Source organism: Mustela putorius, unplaced genomic scaffold, assembly GCF_011764305.1.
Source record: "Mustela putorius furo isolate JIRA1106 unplaced genomic scaffold, ASM1176430v1.1 tig00000731_pilon_pilon_pilon, whole genome shotgun sequence".
NCBI lineage: Eukaryota > Metazoa > Chordata > Mammalia > Carnivora > Mustelidae > Mustela > Mustela putorius.
This window is the reverse complement of record NW_025421461.1, coordinates 2,121,408-2,137,603: the sequence shown is the minus strand read 5'-3', so window position 1 is coordinate 2,137,603 and position 16,196 is coordinate 2,121,408. Positions and strand designations below refer to the sequence as shown.

The 16,196-nt window shown below is 59.4% G+C and overlaps 1 protein-coding gene across 1 annotated transcript in view; it reads right to left on the bottom strand.

The window, feature by feature from the left end:
* The window catches only part of MYO15A (myosin XVA), a 48,708-nt gene extending 32,767 nt beyond the window's left edge, over window positions 1-15,941 (bottom strand). Inside the window, exons 1-14 of the mRNA XM_045083656.1 lie at window positions 12,360-15,941; window positions 10,242-10,324; window positions 9,583-9,646; window positions 8,896-9,005; window positions 8,479-8,553; window positions 8,127-8,217; window positions 4,787-4,792; window positions 4,339-4,442; window positions 4,147-4,210; window positions 2,921-3,034; window positions 2,294-2,455; window positions 909-1,022; window positions 392-450; window positions 178-301 (exon numbers count right to left, since the gene is read on the bottom strand). Of these exons, the coding sequence (XP_044939591.1) occupies window positions 178-301; window positions 392-450; window positions 909-1,022; window positions 2,294-2,455; window positions 2,921-3,034; window positions 4,147-4,210; window positions 4,339-4,442; window positions 4,787-4,792; window positions 8,127-8,217; window positions 8,479-8,553; window positions 8,896-9,005; window positions 9,583-9,646; window positions 10,242-10,324; window positions 12,360-15,941 (4,752 nt within the window). The remainder of the gene's footprint in view (window positions 1-177; window positions 302-391; window positions 451-908; window positions 1,023-2,293; window positions 2,456-2,920; window positions 3,035-4,146; window positions 4,211-4,338; window positions 4,443-4,786; window positions 4,793-8,126; window positions 8,218-8,478; window positions 8,554-8,895; window positions 9,006-9,582; window positions 9,647-10,241; window positions 10,325-12,359) is intronic.
* Window positions 15,942-16,196: the final 255 nt, after the last annotated feature.

Genomic DNA, 16,196 nt, shown 5'->3' with positions numbered 1-16,196 from the left:
TCCCCACCCAGGGCCCCGCTCACTGGCCCCAGCTGCCCAGTGCCCTCCCTGCCTTCTAAAGCCTCCGGGGGGTATGTGAAGGAGGAGAGAGGAGATGGCGGGGGGGGGGCTGTCAGCAGAGAAGGGAGGGAGAGCTGGCTTAATGTCCTCTGCCCCTCACCCAACGTGCAGCCCTACCTCGAAGCCATAGATATCCAGGATGGCGACGGACAGCGTGTCCTGCTGAGGGGACACCAGAGCGTTGACCCGGGCGATGAGCCAACCGAAGAGCAGCGCATACAACACCTTGGCGATGGCATCCCTGGAGCAGAGATGGTGCTGGGACAGGTGGGAAGGTGCGGGGGTGGGGTGCAGGCATCTGGGGGTTAGGCAGGGAGGGGCAAGGCCTCACCTGGCATCCACAGCACTCTCCACAGTCAGTGGGGTGAAGATCTTCTCTCGCATTGTCTCCTGCAGAAGGATGAGGCCCTTGAATGGCAGCGGGCTGGCTGCTGCCTCCAGGAAGCCCCCGGGAGGATTGGGGGGAGCACGTGGAATAGAGCAGGAATGTTGGTGTGACTGGTCTCAGGCACATGGCTGGCCAGAGGTGGAATAAGACACCCTCACCCCCGCTTCTGCCTGACTATGCTGCGGGTGGGGGCAGGGCCACTGGTCTAAAGCGGAGACACATGCATAAGGCGACAGACCCAGCGAGATAGCCTTGGGAAGGGATGAAGGGCCAACAGTTGTGGGAGCCCCAGGGGAGGTAATGACCCACCCAGGGCTTAGGGGTGGTGCCCTGGATGGGGGATGCTTGCATCAGGTCTTGAAGGACTAGAAGGAATAGCATTCGAGGCAGAAGGAACAGCCCATACCATCCAGGTGCTTGGGGGGGGAGGCTCTGACAGCCCTGCAGTCCTGGGACTCACGGTCACTTTGAAGGTGATGGCCTTCTGAAGGCCCTCAGGGGAGATCTGGAGCAGCTCTGCCACGGCCTGGATCTCCCGGGCGCTCACCACCGAGGCCGTTTCCTGCGCATCTGTCTATATGCCAAATATCAACAGCAACATGCTTTAAACTACATAACTTGACTTAAAGTTCATGTAAAAAGCATAAATAAGCTAGAAAAAACAGGAAATTTCTGAGATAGAAGGGGAGTGGAGGAGCACAAGGAGATGTGTTATGAAGTTACAATAATTAAAGCACTGAGGGGGATTTTAGGGCCATCTGGGTGGCTCAGTAGTTAAGCGTCTGCCTTCGGCTCAAGTCATGATCTCAGGATCCTGGGATGGAGCTCCACATCGGGCTCCCTGCTCAGTGGGGGGCCTGCTTCTCCTTCTCCCTCTACTACTCACACACACTCTCTCTCTTTCTCAAAAAAATAAATAGAATCTTTAAAAAACAAAATAAAACAGTGGGAAATAGACACACAATACATAAGTTAATAAAGCACAACAGGAAATGAAGAACTAGGCATAAATGTATGTGAGAATTTAGTACAAAATAAATTTCTATTTCTTGAATTACAGTATTAGTGTAACTGAGTAACCACATGAAAAAAAAAAAAAGGAACCAGATTCCTACTTCATGCTTTACTGGGATAAACTCCTGATGAACCGAAGATTAAATGTGAACACACACACACACACACACCCTGTAACACATTTTGAAAAAGTGCTGGGTGAAAGCTGTTACAATTTTTTTTTTTTAAGATTTTGTTTATTCATTTGACAGAGATCACAAGTAGGCAGAGAGGCAGGCAGATAGAGAGGGGGAAGCAGTCCCCCCACTGAGCAGGGAGCCTGATTTGGGGCTGGATCCTAGGACCCTGGGATCATGACCTGAGCCAAAGGCAGAGGTTTATCCCACTGAGCTGCCCAGGTGCCCCAGCTGTTACAATTTAGGGAGATAAGTCCCTCTCTAAAAATGATACAAAGTCTAAAATTTATACAAGAAAATGTTCCTAAATAAAATACCTGAAAATAATTCTAAAAACCTACACAGCAAAAAATAAAACAAAACAAAACCAACCAACCACCAAAGAAAGCGCCAAAACAAAACACCCTGGATACAAATCAAAATACAAATGACAAGCCAGAAAATATATTGGCAGTTTCCACCAGGAACCAAGAGTTGGTCTCCTTCTCATATATAAAAAGCTCTCATAAATCAATAAGAAAAAGAGGAGTGACCCCAATGGTTGGGGCAGGGGTGGGAGAGAGAACATATGAAATGCGCATGGCTTGCCCTGAAAGGCCAATATCCATGGCCCCCAAACCTCTGAGGAGAGGACCTGCAGGCTATGGGCTCTCACCTCATACTTCTCGAAGTAGACATTGCCCAGGTGCAGAATGGATGCCAAGATACGGAAGATGCTGTCCTGATCTTCACCGCTGAAGCCTAGCACCTCCATGGCGGCCAGAAGCCGGCGGAAGTCATCAGAGTCACTTTTCCCTGAGATCTCACAGTTCCCGCCCTGGGCAAGGGCAGGGGCGGGGGGTCAGGGACCCTGGGCAGGCACTCTAACTCTGTCCCACTCCCATGGGCCAAGAGGCAGGCCCTGATCAACTGCTTTATATACATTTGCTCATCTCATCCTCACTATAACCCTAAAACATGGTCTTATGCTGTCCCCATTTCACAGATGAGGAAACTGAGGCACAAAACCAGAAGTGCCGAAACTCCCAGCTGCTTATCTTTGTTTAGGTTGTAGAGAAATGAAGTCAGGTAGGCCTCCTCTACCCCCACTCTGGACCCCAAAGATGCATGTCACCTTGTTGTGATAAGACACACTTTAAATCCAAAGCTGTGCCCTCCCCCCGCCAATCCCCACCCCCTTCGCTGGCTATCAGGACACCATGAGCTGGTTCTCTCAGCCTGCCCAGGGTGATGGGGCAGGGGTACCAGGCCTGGGGGCCCTCGGATGCCTGCCAGGGCTCACCTGGTTCAGGTAGTAGTAGGTCTCAGCCTCCTGTAGACTGAAGGCCTGTCGCAGCTGGGCGGGCAGTCCGGCCAGCAGCTCATAGAAGATGTGGTAGTTCCTCTCATTTTTGGCCTGTAGCAGGGGTGGGCAGGGGCAGAGAAGGGAGCCACCCACCTTGGTGACCCCCCCCCCACACACATACGAGGCCAGGTGTGCCTGCCCATACAGATACAGGTGAGACCGGGCACCTGTGAGTAGTGAGCCCCCAGCCTGGCTCTGATTGGGGGTGGGTGCAGGGGCAGAGAAGCCCTGGAATGGTGGTAGGAAGGGGACTCTGGTCAGGATTTAATTTTGTTTGGAGGAATGAGACCAAGGTCTCATGTGTACACTGGGCATACCCAGCTACTTGTACTGTGTCCAAGGCCCAGATGTGCACATGTCGGGCCTCATAATGGTTTCTCAGCCTGGGCGGCTGAGCCCTAACTGCACCCCAGGCCCTCTTATTGGCCCTTGAGACCCAGTGGGGAACAAGAGACACAGAAGCCCTTGATATCCCACCTGCTAGCTGTGGAGATAGACACCCTGCCAACCGCTAGTGAAAATAAGACATGTTAGATAGAACAGAGTGCTCTGGAGAGAAATAAAGCAGGGAGGGGGTGGGAGTTCTGGGGGAGGGGTGGAGAGGGGCTGCATCTTTTTTTTTTTTTTAAGATTTTATTTATTTATTTTATGACAGAGATCACAAGTAGGCAGAGAGGCAGGCAGAGAAAGAGGAAGGGAAGCAGGCTCCCTGCCGAGCAGAGAGCCCGAAGCAGGGCCCGAATCCAGGACCCTGGGATCATGACCTGAGCCGAAAGCAGGGGCTTTAACCCACCGAGCCACCCAAGTGGAGGGGCTGCATCTTAAATGGGGTAGCTTCCCCCAAGCAGGTACCATTTCAGGGGAGACTTGGAGGAGATGGGGGTTGGGTCACATGAGTGTCTGGTGGGGAGGAGTGCTCAGAGAGAAGAAATCGTAGGTACAAAGGTCCTGAGGCAGGATCATGGGTGGTGTGCTTCGGGGACAAGAAGGTGTCAGTGTGGCTGTAGGGGGTGAGAGAGGAGAGGAGATCACATGCTCACACAGAAACATGTGTTTGTTCATTAATTCAACATTGCCCCAGCCCCACCAGGTGCGAGGCTCTGCATATCTGCCTACCCCCAGCCCCTCCCAGTGCACAAGGGCCCCTGGAGGTCCTTTCCCACCTGAAACACAATCCTGGATTTCTCGAGCAGGTACTGGGAGGTTATGGCACCAGAAATCATGCCCCTGGAAAGGGGGAGCTCAGTCAGCTTGCGCAGGGTGGTGGCCGGCATGGGCTCTGAGGGGTTGCACTAAAACATGTGGTGCACCGCAAAATCTTGGGGGGGGGGTCTTCCTACCACCATCCCACTTACCCTTCCAGAAAGACCTCCACAAACTTCCCAAAGCGGCTGGAGTTGTCGTTCCTGACGGTTTTGGCGTTACCGAAGGACTCCAAGAGGGGTGTTGCCTCCAGGATCTGGACCCCAGAAGATGCGGGAATTGTTCTGGGGGCCCGGAGTAGGGAGTATAGCTAGGGCCACCCCTAGGTTTTCCCAGATATGAACCCCCTATGTGAGGCGCAACTGCTGGTGGGCTCTCTGTAGAATCCTTGAGTCTCCCCAGTGTCCCCAACACCCCTCATGCTGCCAGCCCCCACACTCAGGCCACAGCTACACTCTCCCAGCCCCCGGCCCCTCCCACAGCAGCCCCCAGCCAGGACAGGGTTCTGGATGCCCCTCCCTGCCCATCCTGCCATCACACATGAGTGCATGCGCACGCACACGCACGCACATGCACACGCACACAGGCACACTCCAGTACCTTTATCTTCAGGAGTGCCCAGGACGGAGAAGGAGGAGAGAGGGATAAGAACAGAAGCAGGTCATCTATAGGACTGAAGCCCTCTCCCTCCAGGACACCAGGGGCATGGAGCGACCACTGGCCCCTTTGGGCCCCTGGGCTGGGCAGGGGGGTTGCCAGGTGAGAGCAAACCCAAGAATCTTTGAGACCCCAGCTGTCTAGGCATGAGGCCTGCCGTGTGGCCCCAGGGTGTGGGAGTCTGCTGGGTCTACCTGCCAAAAAGCTCTGGGGATGTCCTCTTTACTCCGTCCCCATGGCCATCACCACCTGTCAATCACCTGGGCTCCCAGGGGAGTCTCCTTCCTGATCCTGGCCCTGTTCCCTCCAGGGGTCCTTTGAACACCTGTTAGGTCACGTTTCCCCTCAGGCTTCCACGTCACTCAGGCTCAAACCCAAGCCTTGCACAGCCAAGCTCCTGGTTGGCTCCATCTCCACTTCTTCCCTCCCTCGCCCTGCAAAGCCCTCCTGATCCAGGCCCACGCCAGCTTCTGGACCAGGGTTCTCTCCCTCTGGAGCCCTCAGCACCAGGCAAATCCCCTCACTTCCTTGCATCATGTCTCCCCCACCCTAGAACGTCAGCCCCCACAGGCAAAAATCTTTGCGTGCCATCTCTGGGTCCCCAGCATCTACATGAGACCAGGAGCATCAGAGGCCCTCAAAAAATATGTGCTGAATGAACGACACGAAGACCAGCGTTTTAGGACTGCAGAGCTGCCCAAGGCAGAGCCAGTGGCACCTACCACGTACCAGAATTACAGGGTTAGTGGCCCTAATTATATGGCTGCGAACCATCCTGGAGGTAGGTACTGACGCACCTGTTTCACAGATCAGGAAACACATGGAAAGATGAGGTGTGAGCCAGGGGACTGCAGAGTCCCACGAGTGAGATCACAACATCGTGCCAAGCATGTGGGTAACTGTGTACACAGCACTTTCAGGCTGAGTCATTTCCTCGGGATGAATTCTTAGGAAAGAAGCAGCTGGAAGGCCTGCTCTTTGCAGAAATGTTACTTGGGGGAAGGCGCCAGTTCCTTCCACCTGTTCATGGTCATGGTCCCGTTTAGTCAGGAAATACCATGTCCATCGCACAAAGGAGTAGACCACAGCCCAGACAAGAGTGTGAGCTGGCCTGGGGTTGTTCAGTGAGTTGGTGTCTGCCTGGATGTTGGCCCACGCTATCCCCTACTCTGGAATCCCCTTGAGGGTGTCTGAGTGGAAGTCAGCCGCTCCTCTGTCCCTAGCACACAGCCAGGGGCTGGGAAGAGGACTGCTGGGCTGGCTGGGTGAACGTGGGGTCCTGGGGCGCCCCCTAGCTCAACCGCAGGTGGGGTGACGGCCTGAAGTTTGGGCTGGGTGGAATCCAACCACCCTCCACCCTGGGGAATGCCTGTCGCATTCCCAGCCCAGAGGCAGAGACTTTGGCCCAGGCCTTGGCCCATTGAGGCACAGCTGGGCCCAGGGAGGACACAAGGCCCAAAATAGTCCAACAAGAGAGAACCCTGAGACTTTTCCTGGCACATTAGAAGGTACAGGTGGCACACTGTGGCCCTATCTTGCTGATCAGTGGGAGAGAGATTGAGAATGAATGAAGGCCATAGATGGGGATGGAGCCAAAACAAGGAACGTTGTTTAAGACCCTAGATCCAGCCGTACCTGAAACCGACCCTAGGTAAGGACTTTCAGATTATGTGAGCGGGGCCAGCAGCAGCTAGGAAATGAGCCCACAGCATCACAGCTGGCAGGCCTATCCTCATGTCTATGGAAGGCCTGGTGCAGAAACTCCCAGACCCAGCCACATCCTACCACTCTCATCATCCTTCCCGATCCCTGCCGAGACAGCTCTCTGCCTTGAGCTTCAAACCCCAGCTCCTCCACCCCCACACTTTGGGACTCTGGGTAAGTGCTCTCCCTTCCCCGACCCCAGATTCCCAGTCTGTAAACGGACACAAACGCACCTGCCTCCAGGGCTGCTGGGCCGCCCTGGTGTGACTCCGTATCACACTGGACATAGGAGTGCTCAAAGCCCACGTTGCCCTGCCCACCTAGACAGTCCTTCTAGAAATCCACACTTAGAGGATTTGAAAGCCCAGCCTGGGGCAAAGGAAGGTTCTGGAGTCTGAGCTGCTGGGCCTTTGCCTCCAGCCTCACCTTCCCTGAGCTCCAGGCTGGTGGCATATCCACCATCTTCCCACCACCGCTGTAGGGACGCCCAGCAGACTCCCCGGGAGAAAAGACTCCTACCTGTTTTTTCTCTGCTGCCCTGCCCATGCAGCTAATGGCAGCTCCACGCTGCCTATGGCTCATGCCAAATGCCTGGGGTTGCCCTTGGACCGATCCCCTCTCACACCCCAAATCTAGTCCCTCAGCAAGTCATTGGCTGACCTTTATACTGCTCCCGGGTCCAGCTGTGCTCACCACCTCCGTCACTACCTCCCTGGTCAAAGCCACTGTCCTCCCTCACCTGGACTCCCCCAGGCCACTTTGCCATCCCGTGGACACACCAAACCTCCTCACACCCCAGGGCCTTTGCACTTGCCCTTCCCTCCACCTGCTTGCTCTTTCCCCAGATGTCTTTAGGGCCCACTCCCTCGCCTTCTCAGTAGAGCCTTCACTGACCATGATGCTTCGAATTACAAACCCCCAAGCCCCCCCCAACCTCCTCTATTGTTTTGCTGTTTATTTATTTATTTATTTTGTCCACAACTTCCCACCCTTTCACATAGATGTAATTTCCTTGTGTATTTCTTTCCTTCTGTTTCCTCTACTGTAATGAAATTCCCATTAGTGCGGGAACATTTTTTTGCATCACTGCTGCCTACTTCCTCATCTCCTAGCCCAGGCCTGGCACACAGTATGTCCTCGGGAAAGTTTTCCTGAGGGCCTAACACTCTCAGGTTTGGAGGACCTAGCATGCTCCACAATGCTCTGAGCCTGCATCTCCCAGATTCCATGTCCTCAGTGCCCCAGCATCTTCTGCAGCCCACCCCCATGCCTAGGCCTGTCCTGTCTCTTACACCACCAGGAAGATGAGGCCAGGCAGGAGAAATGGGGCTTCTATTCTGGCCAGGCCCGGCAGGGCAGGAACCAGAGCCGCTCTGGAGCATGGGCAGAAGGGACTCCCTTGCAGCCATGCCCTGGGTGGGGAGTGTGGTGGCAGAAAAAGCCAGAGACCTAGGAGCCCTCCCAGTGCAACCCTGGCTTCAGCCTCCCCATCCTCCAAGTGGGGCCTAGGAGCCTGTCTCAGGGGGAGCACTAAGCTCGGGAGTCCTGGGGACTCAGGCAGATCACACAACAGACTCACTTGTTGCGTGATGCCTCGTTTCTGGTTCACGGCAGCCAGGTAGCGCAGAATCAACTTGGTGGACTCGGTTTTCCCAGAACCGCTCTCTCCGCTGACCGGGCAAAGGAGCCGAGTGAGCATCCACAAGGTCACAGACTCTTCTGGGGTCCCCCTACCCTTACCTTTCTTTGACCTCCTATGACATAAGAGGACGTGGGCGGGCCAGCCCAGCCCAGAGACGCCAAGTGATTTACCCCAGCTCCCACAGCAGGTCTGGCCTGATGCAGACCTGTCATCTGAGATTCCTCCCGTACGTTCCCCCATCCCCCACCCTGCCCCCACGGTCCCCACACAGGTCCCCAGCCTGACCCACCTGATGATTATGCACTGGTTCTGTTTGGCATCAAGCATTTTGGCGAAAGCAAGATTTGCAATTGCGAAGAGGTGCCTGGAGAGACAGGCCACAGGTATCACTGGAACAGGACCTTGCCTCTCAAACCCCTCGGGGGTCAGCTGGAGAGCATCTCTGTCCACCCAAGCAGCCAGTTCTGCTCTACCTTCATCCTGGGAAAATGCTCCCTGCACCCATTCTGGTCGGAGCCACGGAGGCCTCTGACCTAGAGAGGACTGTGGCCAGACTCGGGGAGAGACCATTGGGCCGAACAGGTAAGTTGACCCTATGCATGGCTTGGGCACAGGCAGGGACTTGCCGATCTCAGGCAGAGCGACCCAGGAGACCCCAGGGCAGCACCCCCCCACCCCCTGCCGCCCCAGCCCCAGAGACACTCACGGGGGATTTTCTCCCAGGCCCCGCCCGCTGTACTGCTGCACATGCTCAGGCCCATAGATTCCAAACATTCGGTATGGGTTCACAGACACCAGGATGCTGCCGATGTAGGTCTGCTGGGTAGACGGTGGCTTTAATGCTATGCCTCCTCATAGACCTCCTCCCTTGCTTCCAGGAGCCTGTTTCCACAGAGCCAGGTGTCTCTGGCCGCCTAGCCTCTGTGTTCACACCTGAGACCCTCTGACAGCTCAATGGGTCCTCTACTCTGGCTGAAGGATTTCAGACACTGTACCAGGCTGAGGCTTGGAGAAGGCTCAAGTGAGCAAAACCCCACAGCCACGAAATCTGCAAAGGTGGCCATGTCAGCAGTTGTGTACTCCATTTATACACAGTCAGGACTAAGCTCCAGAAACTTCTGCCTCAAGGTGAGGTCAAACCTCTCCTGCTTAGAGTGGGGAGGGAGTCAGGAGCCCAGGGCATTCTAAGGTGGCCAGAGCCCTTGTGGGTGACATCCACCATCTAGAACCCCAGACTCTAGCATGTTATACTCAAATGGTAGAAAGCCCACATTTCCAACCAGAGGCCTTACATTGGGAGCTCAGCAGGAGAAATCTGTGCTTCCCACTGTGGTCCCAAGAGGCAGCCACCTTTGTGCTCTGAGCCCAGGAAAGAGCCAGCCCTGGGACTTACATAAATGAGGTTCCGTTCAAATCTTGTCTTGAGGTTGGACAGCACGGTGGTCTCCTGGAGGTCTCTGGGAGGGCGCAAAGAGGAGACATCAAGGCCCACCTTCCCCCTCACAGCAGGGCCTTGGTCAGAAAGGCCTGAGCTCGAGTCCCATCTCTGACACCAACCCAGTGTGAGGCCTTGGGCAAGGTCCTTAACTTCTCCGTGCCTTGGTTTCTCCATGTCTATACTAATCACTGTCTCTACCTCCCTGGGTAAGGGGATCCTCTGGGGAAGCAGACGTGAGGGCTGAGTCATCGCGACCGATAATGACACCAATCCTACCATATTGAGCCCCTCCAAGGTGCCGGCACCCTCACAGTAACAGCCACCCACCCCCATCTTGCAGATGAGAAGCTGAGGCACAGAAAGGCAAAGCGATCTGCCCAAGGTCTCCCAGCCAGGAGGTGGTGGCCCTGGGATTTGATCAGGCCTGTATGACTCTGACAAGCACACACTGGCTTTGTGACGCCACATGACCCCACTTCACAGGTGAGGATGTGGAGGCTCTGGAAACATTCCAGGAGGTGAGAGGCCCCCTTCGCAGGAGGAGGCGCCCTGGCCAGGAGTGGGCCACCCCATGGTGACCCCTGGCCACCCCTCCACCTCCACACTCCACTCACTCCAGCTGCGTCATGTCCTCCACGCCGTCGTCCCGGCACTGCTCGCGGAACCTTGTGGGGGGCAGGCTGCGGATGGAGTGCATCTGTCAGAGAGAGTCTGGGGTCAGCCCAGATGGAGGGCACCTGTGCACGGCTGCCTGTCCTGCACACCCCTGGGACCTGCTCCGGCTGGGGAGGAGAGAACCCCAAGGCCAAAGCCAGACTGGGTCCTGGGGCCTCCCTGCTGTGGAATACTGTGGCCCATGGAGTCTGCCTGCAACTCAGGGACACAGGCCTGCCCTGTGCCCATGTGTCCCCTGTGGCATGTGCTCCCGTGTCCTTGACCTGGAGCTGAGCACACGCACATACTGTTCCCTCTGACTGCTTGGAAGTCCTCCCAACCTTGTGCTGTCCCAGTGACAACATCCTGGCCCTGGGTGGACCCCACATCTTTGCTTATGTGACCATCTAATGAACATACACATGCTGGTGGAGGGCGGACACTGAGACTGTGCCCCTCAGCACCACACCTCTGCTTCCAGCCCAGGGCAAACACGTACACCCCTGCGCTCAGACCCATATGCAAAGGCATTCGTAGCTCATGCAACTCTCACCCACACCAGTGGTCTTGCAACATGTCTGTGGACATGCACGTGGGCCTAGCCTGCCTGGCTAAGACACACACGCTCTCAGGGTCCGTCTGACCCATTCTCAAGTGCATGGAGGGCTGGGGCTCTCTCGATCACAGCTGGCGGGGGTCTCAAGACAAAGGTCCTGTGCACTGCCTCCCCCGCCCCTCCGTGGGCTGTGGGATCTCCACCATGCCCATCTGTGTGCACACTCATGACACCAAGGATGCCACGTTTGCTCAAAGCCTGGCTGCAGTACACCTAAGAACGTGTACCAGGCCCAAAGGCCTGCCTGTGACCCACACGACTGTGAGAGCGTGTGTGCATCCTGCCCTCCCAGCCTCCCTGCACCCTCCTCTGAGCGGGCAAGGGAAGGGGACACCAGGAGGGAGCCCTGCGTGCTGTAGGCCTGTCACCAGGCTGTTAAGTAGGGCACAGAGAGTATCACCCTGCAGGCCCTGGCCTCCCGCCCACCCGTCTGGCCATGTGCACCAGTGGCCACAAACCCTGAATAATTCAGCCACTCACGTATTCCAGGGTGAGGAGGGCCCAGGCATCCTTGCCCCTCACCCCTGGGCGCCCCGCGCCCCGCTCCCACAATGCTGCAGCCCATACGGCACGGGGCACCCGGCGCCGGGGCCAGGGCCCCCCCAGCAGCCAGGCTGCCCCAGTCGCCATTGCCAGGCCAACTGGCCGCCCGCTCCCCGGGGCACCGTGTGCAGAGGCTGAGAAACACCTGCCGCCCTGCGTGCCCCGCCCACCCCAAGCGTCCCAGGGGAGTCTCCGGTGACCACCCCCCTCCACCAAGGGCCACCCAGCATCAGGCTCGCGTTCCGCCATGCGTGTGGTAGCCAGGCATGAGCTTGGCACCCTTCAGACAAGCCACCTGCCTTGCACCCCACGGGGGGCCCAGGCAGACTCCTGGGTCGGTCTTTCATCCACTGTGTGGCCTTCTGGGCCTCAGTTTCCTCCCCATACCATGAGGACACGGCAAGTTTGGATCCTGGGCCTCTCACCCTTGGATAGTTCAGAATTCTGCAGCCTAAGGAACTCCCCTTAAGCAGGAAGTTGAAAGAGGAAGACTCCAGCCCGGGGGAGGGTCAGGAGGTGGCAACAGAAACAGTGTGAACATGGATGTGAGGATGGGAAAGGGGGGACAGGCATGTCCTGAAGTTCTGTACTCAGATAAGATTTCTGAGGGGCTGCTGGCGGCAGATGCGCCATCTAGACTGGCCCAGGACAGGGCTGCCCAGAGACCTAGGACAAGATCCCTTCCCTTTAAAATGACTGGGAGGAGTTTCCAGAGTCTCTGTATTGTGCACCTGTGCTGGGCATCCTTCATGTTCGATCTTCCAAAAGCTCTGGAAGCCCAAATGCTGTTCTCCTCGGGTTACAGATGGGAAGACTGAGGCCCAAGCAGGCAGCAGCTCACCAGGATCGTGAAGCTGTCTCCTGTCCTGTTTCTCAGGACAGAACCCCCAAACCCTCCCTCTGACCTATGTTTTCATACCTTGTTCCACCAGCTTTTGGGGCCAACTTCTTCCCAGGGGCCCCCATGGCGCAGGCAGTTGGCTCCAGGGCCCAGGCGGCAGGACTGGGGGCTGGTGAGCACTTGTGGCCAGGGTCGATGGGCCTCCTCCGGTAGCGAGAAACAGGACAAGAGCAAACTCCAGGCTATTGGCTTGGGGCGGGACTCTGGGTCCTGGGTCACCTGGACAGGGGGCTGCAGGGCGGCAGGACGAACTCGCTGGAAAGCACTGAGTTTTTGTACCTGGGGCATGACCACTGCAAAGCGCCCAGGGCCTGCCTGGCGCCGCTCACCTGCCTTGGGCAGGGGTGCTGGGGCTCCAGAGGGTGCCAAGGGGGCTGGGGCACTGGGCAGTGTCCCCCAGCGGCGCCATGGTGGTCCCGTGGCTCTCATCTTATCACATGTGGCCAGCGGGTGGGAGAGGCTGAGCCTTAGTGCCTTCCGCTCTGGCAGGGAATCCTTGGGGGGTGTCAGGCTGGAGGGCTCAGGCTCTGCTGGTGGCCGAGGCTCTGCCAGAGCAGCCTCTTCTTCTGGCTTCTCAGGGATCGGGCTGGCTGACTTTAGCAACTGTCCAGGCCCTGGGTCATGGTGTCTACACAGGAAGACATTGGTCATGTCCGAGGCTGGGTCCTCAGGCTGGGAAGCAGGGGGCCGCACAGGGCCCACGTGCTGGAGGAAGGGGTTTTCTGGCACCGGGGGTGGCCTGGAAAAACCCCGGGGGCTGCCTGTACCTCCTGGCCAGGGAGAGGGTGGGCGCTGGGCGGGAGGCATGTCCACGTCCCAGCTGGGGGCCAGCTGGGGCACTGTCCAGGGTGTCTCTGAGTCCTCAGACTCCCGCTGGCTCTCCCGGCGCTCAGGGGCAGCTGCGGCCACCGGCCAGGGCCCAGCACTGGGAGGCCCGGGAAAGGGCTGGCGCACCCGCGGCTTCACCGCTCTGGTTGGGGGCTCACTGAGCCGGCGCCATGTGTGCGGCAGGCGCGAGGTCAGGTTGAGGGACCGGCACCGCGAGCTGTGGCCCAACAGAGGGGGCGGCGAGGGCGGCCTCGGGGAGCCCAGCACTGGCGAGCGCGGTGGCCCCAGGCGCCCAGAGCCACGGCGCGGGGACAGGGGGTCTCGAAGCGAGCGGGGCCGGCGGGGTGGGGGCGAGAAGGGAGGCTGGAAGGGCCGAGCGCGGAGGGATGGCTGAGGCGACAGGCCCCCCACGGGCGAGCGGTAGCCCACGCCCGGCAGGCTCCTCAGCGAGGCCTGGGGAGAGGGCAGTGGGGTCCAGGGAAGGCCGAAGGCCGCTGGTAGCCGGCGGGAGCCTCTGAAGGAGGGCCGGGGGCGCGGGTATGCCAGCGGGTCGGGGGCCACCTCCGGGCTCGCGGGAGGAGGTTCCATGAAGGCCCACCAGCCGGCGGGCGGCATGAGGGGCACGTGAGCTGGGGCGGCCCAAGGCGGTGGGTGGCGGCGGAGGGAGCCGTAGGGCGACACGGGCCGGGGCAGGCCTGCGAGGGCCGGGGCCGGGGCCGGCGGGGCCGCGGGGCCGGGGCTGGGGGGCCGCCCGGCTGAGGGCGGGGAGAGGAGCGCGCTCCAGTGCGAGGGCGGACGGGGCGCGGGCGCGGACGGGGGCGCGGGCGCGGGGGGCCGGCGGGAGTTGTTGTTGTTGCGGGCCCGCGCCTCGGCCCTCCGCAGCACGATGGGCGTGCTGGGCCGCTCCGCGTCCATGCCGGCCAGCTTGTAGCCGAAGCGCTTGTAGGCCGCCTCCCGCACCGCCGGGCCGCCCGGCCGGGCCTTCTGGCTGCTCCTGAGCCGCGGGATGGGCTTCTTTTCCGACAGCGTCTTTTTGAGAAACCTCGCCAGCGAGGTGGCCGGGCGGGGTGGGGGGCGGCCAAACTCAGGGCCGAAGCCCAGGCCCCGGTGGGCGCCGAAGGCGGAGAGGGCGCGCTGGAGGTTGCGCTGGCGCGGCGTCAGGAAGCCCCAGAAGGGGTGGGCGTAGGGCACCCGGGACACTGGGGGCATCTCCTCCTCCTCCTCATCTTCGTCCTCATCCCCCAAGGGCAGGGGGATGTCCAGGGACGGGGGCAGGGACACGTCCAGCTTCTCCTTCCCGAACAGCTTCACCTGGGGCCGCGGGAAGAGGCGGAACCGGCGGATGAGGGACAGCTTGGACCTGGCGGGCTTGTCCATGCCTTGCTGCTCGAAGAAGGCCGCGCTGGGCAGGCGGAAGGAGGTGCTCTGCCGCTCGCCGCCCGCCTCCTCTGGCTCCTCCAGCTCCGCGATGTCATCCATGGGGTGGGCGTACGGGTTGTGGGGCGACAGGATGGGCGGCGGTGCCCACGGGTAGGCGAAGGCCGGCTCCTCTGGGTAAAGATAGGGTGCTTCCGGAGGGTAGAGAGCCTGGTCCGCGCCACCATAGATGCCTTCTGCGTAGGGGGCGCCATAGGGCCCTCCGTAGGGATCAAAATAGGGTACGTCGTACGGGAGGTCGTACGGGAGGTTGTAGGGCAGGTATGGCGCCTCATAAGGGGCGTAGGGATCCAGGTAGTAGCCGTGCGGGTACGGCTCGCCTTGGTACCCATCATAGTAGCTGTAGGGGGAAGCGTACCCCCCCGGGGGCGCATATGGGGGCTCGTAATCCTCGTAGCCATAGCCGTAGGGGTACGTGGGGTAGTAGGGGCCGCCGTAATAGTCCGGGTGGTAGTAGTCGTAGGGGTCCTCGGGCGGGTACCCGTGGGGGTGGTCTCCATAGGGCGGCCAGGCCGGGTTGTAGGGGCCGTAGCCGCCGTAGCCGCCGTAGCCCAGGTAAGGCTCCTCCTCCTCGTACTGGTAGAGCGACTGCCGGTCGTAGTAGTCGTCGCCCTCGCGGTGATAGTCGTAATACTCGCCCAGGTCCTGGAAGCCCTCGAGCCCATACAGCGACCTGCGGGAGCCTGAGGGCCTGAACGGGGCCTCGTCCTCGAAGGGCAGGAAGCCCACCGGCTCACCGGACGCGTAGATGCTGCGGCTGCGGGGGAACCTCCGGAGGCGACCTCCGTGCCGCAGGATCTCGGCGCCCGACGGAAAGGGCAGCTTGCGGGAGCCCACGCGGGAGTCTGAGCGGTTGAGCCAGGCATCCAGCGTGGCCTGCTCGCTGCCGGACTCTTCGGCCTTCTTGATGAGGAACTTCTTGGTGAGCCAGTTGATGGCTGTGGACGCCTTGCTGAGTGAGCGGGCGCGCGGCCGCAGGCGGCCGTAGCCGCGCCGGCCCGGGAAGCGGATGACCATGAAGGACGGCTTCTTGCCCTTCATCGCCCGCTTCTTCTTGCCCATGCGCATCTGCGTCATGAGCTTCGATGTGGACTTGAGCACTGTGCGTGCCTTCTTCTTGCGTTTGGTCTTCTGCGGGCCGGTGTGCAGGCCCCAGAAGAAGGCTGACGCGCTCCGGAACTGGCCCTTCTTGGAGATCTTGGGCGTGCGGTCGCGGAAGCCCATGAACAGCCGCGACGTCCCCTTCAGGCTCCTTTTGGGCTTCTCGGGCTCCGGGGCCTTCTTCCCCTTTTTCCCTTTCTTAGCTTTCTTCTCATCCTCCTCCTCCTTTGCCATGGTGGCTGCCGGCTCCCCACCGGGCTGCGCCCTGTGTCACGCGCTCTGGGACTTGGAGGTAAAGGGACACGCTGTGTCTCCTGCCCGCCGCTGGATATGCGGCCTCCTCGGGCTGGGAGCAGGCAGCACTGGCCCGGGTGGCCCTGGAAGGGACAGCCAAGCTGCTTCTGGCTGTGACCAGATTCCGGGAGGGCGGATCCATAATTCATCTCCTCCAGAGCCGCCTTGGGTTTCACCCCAGCGGCGGTGGAAAGT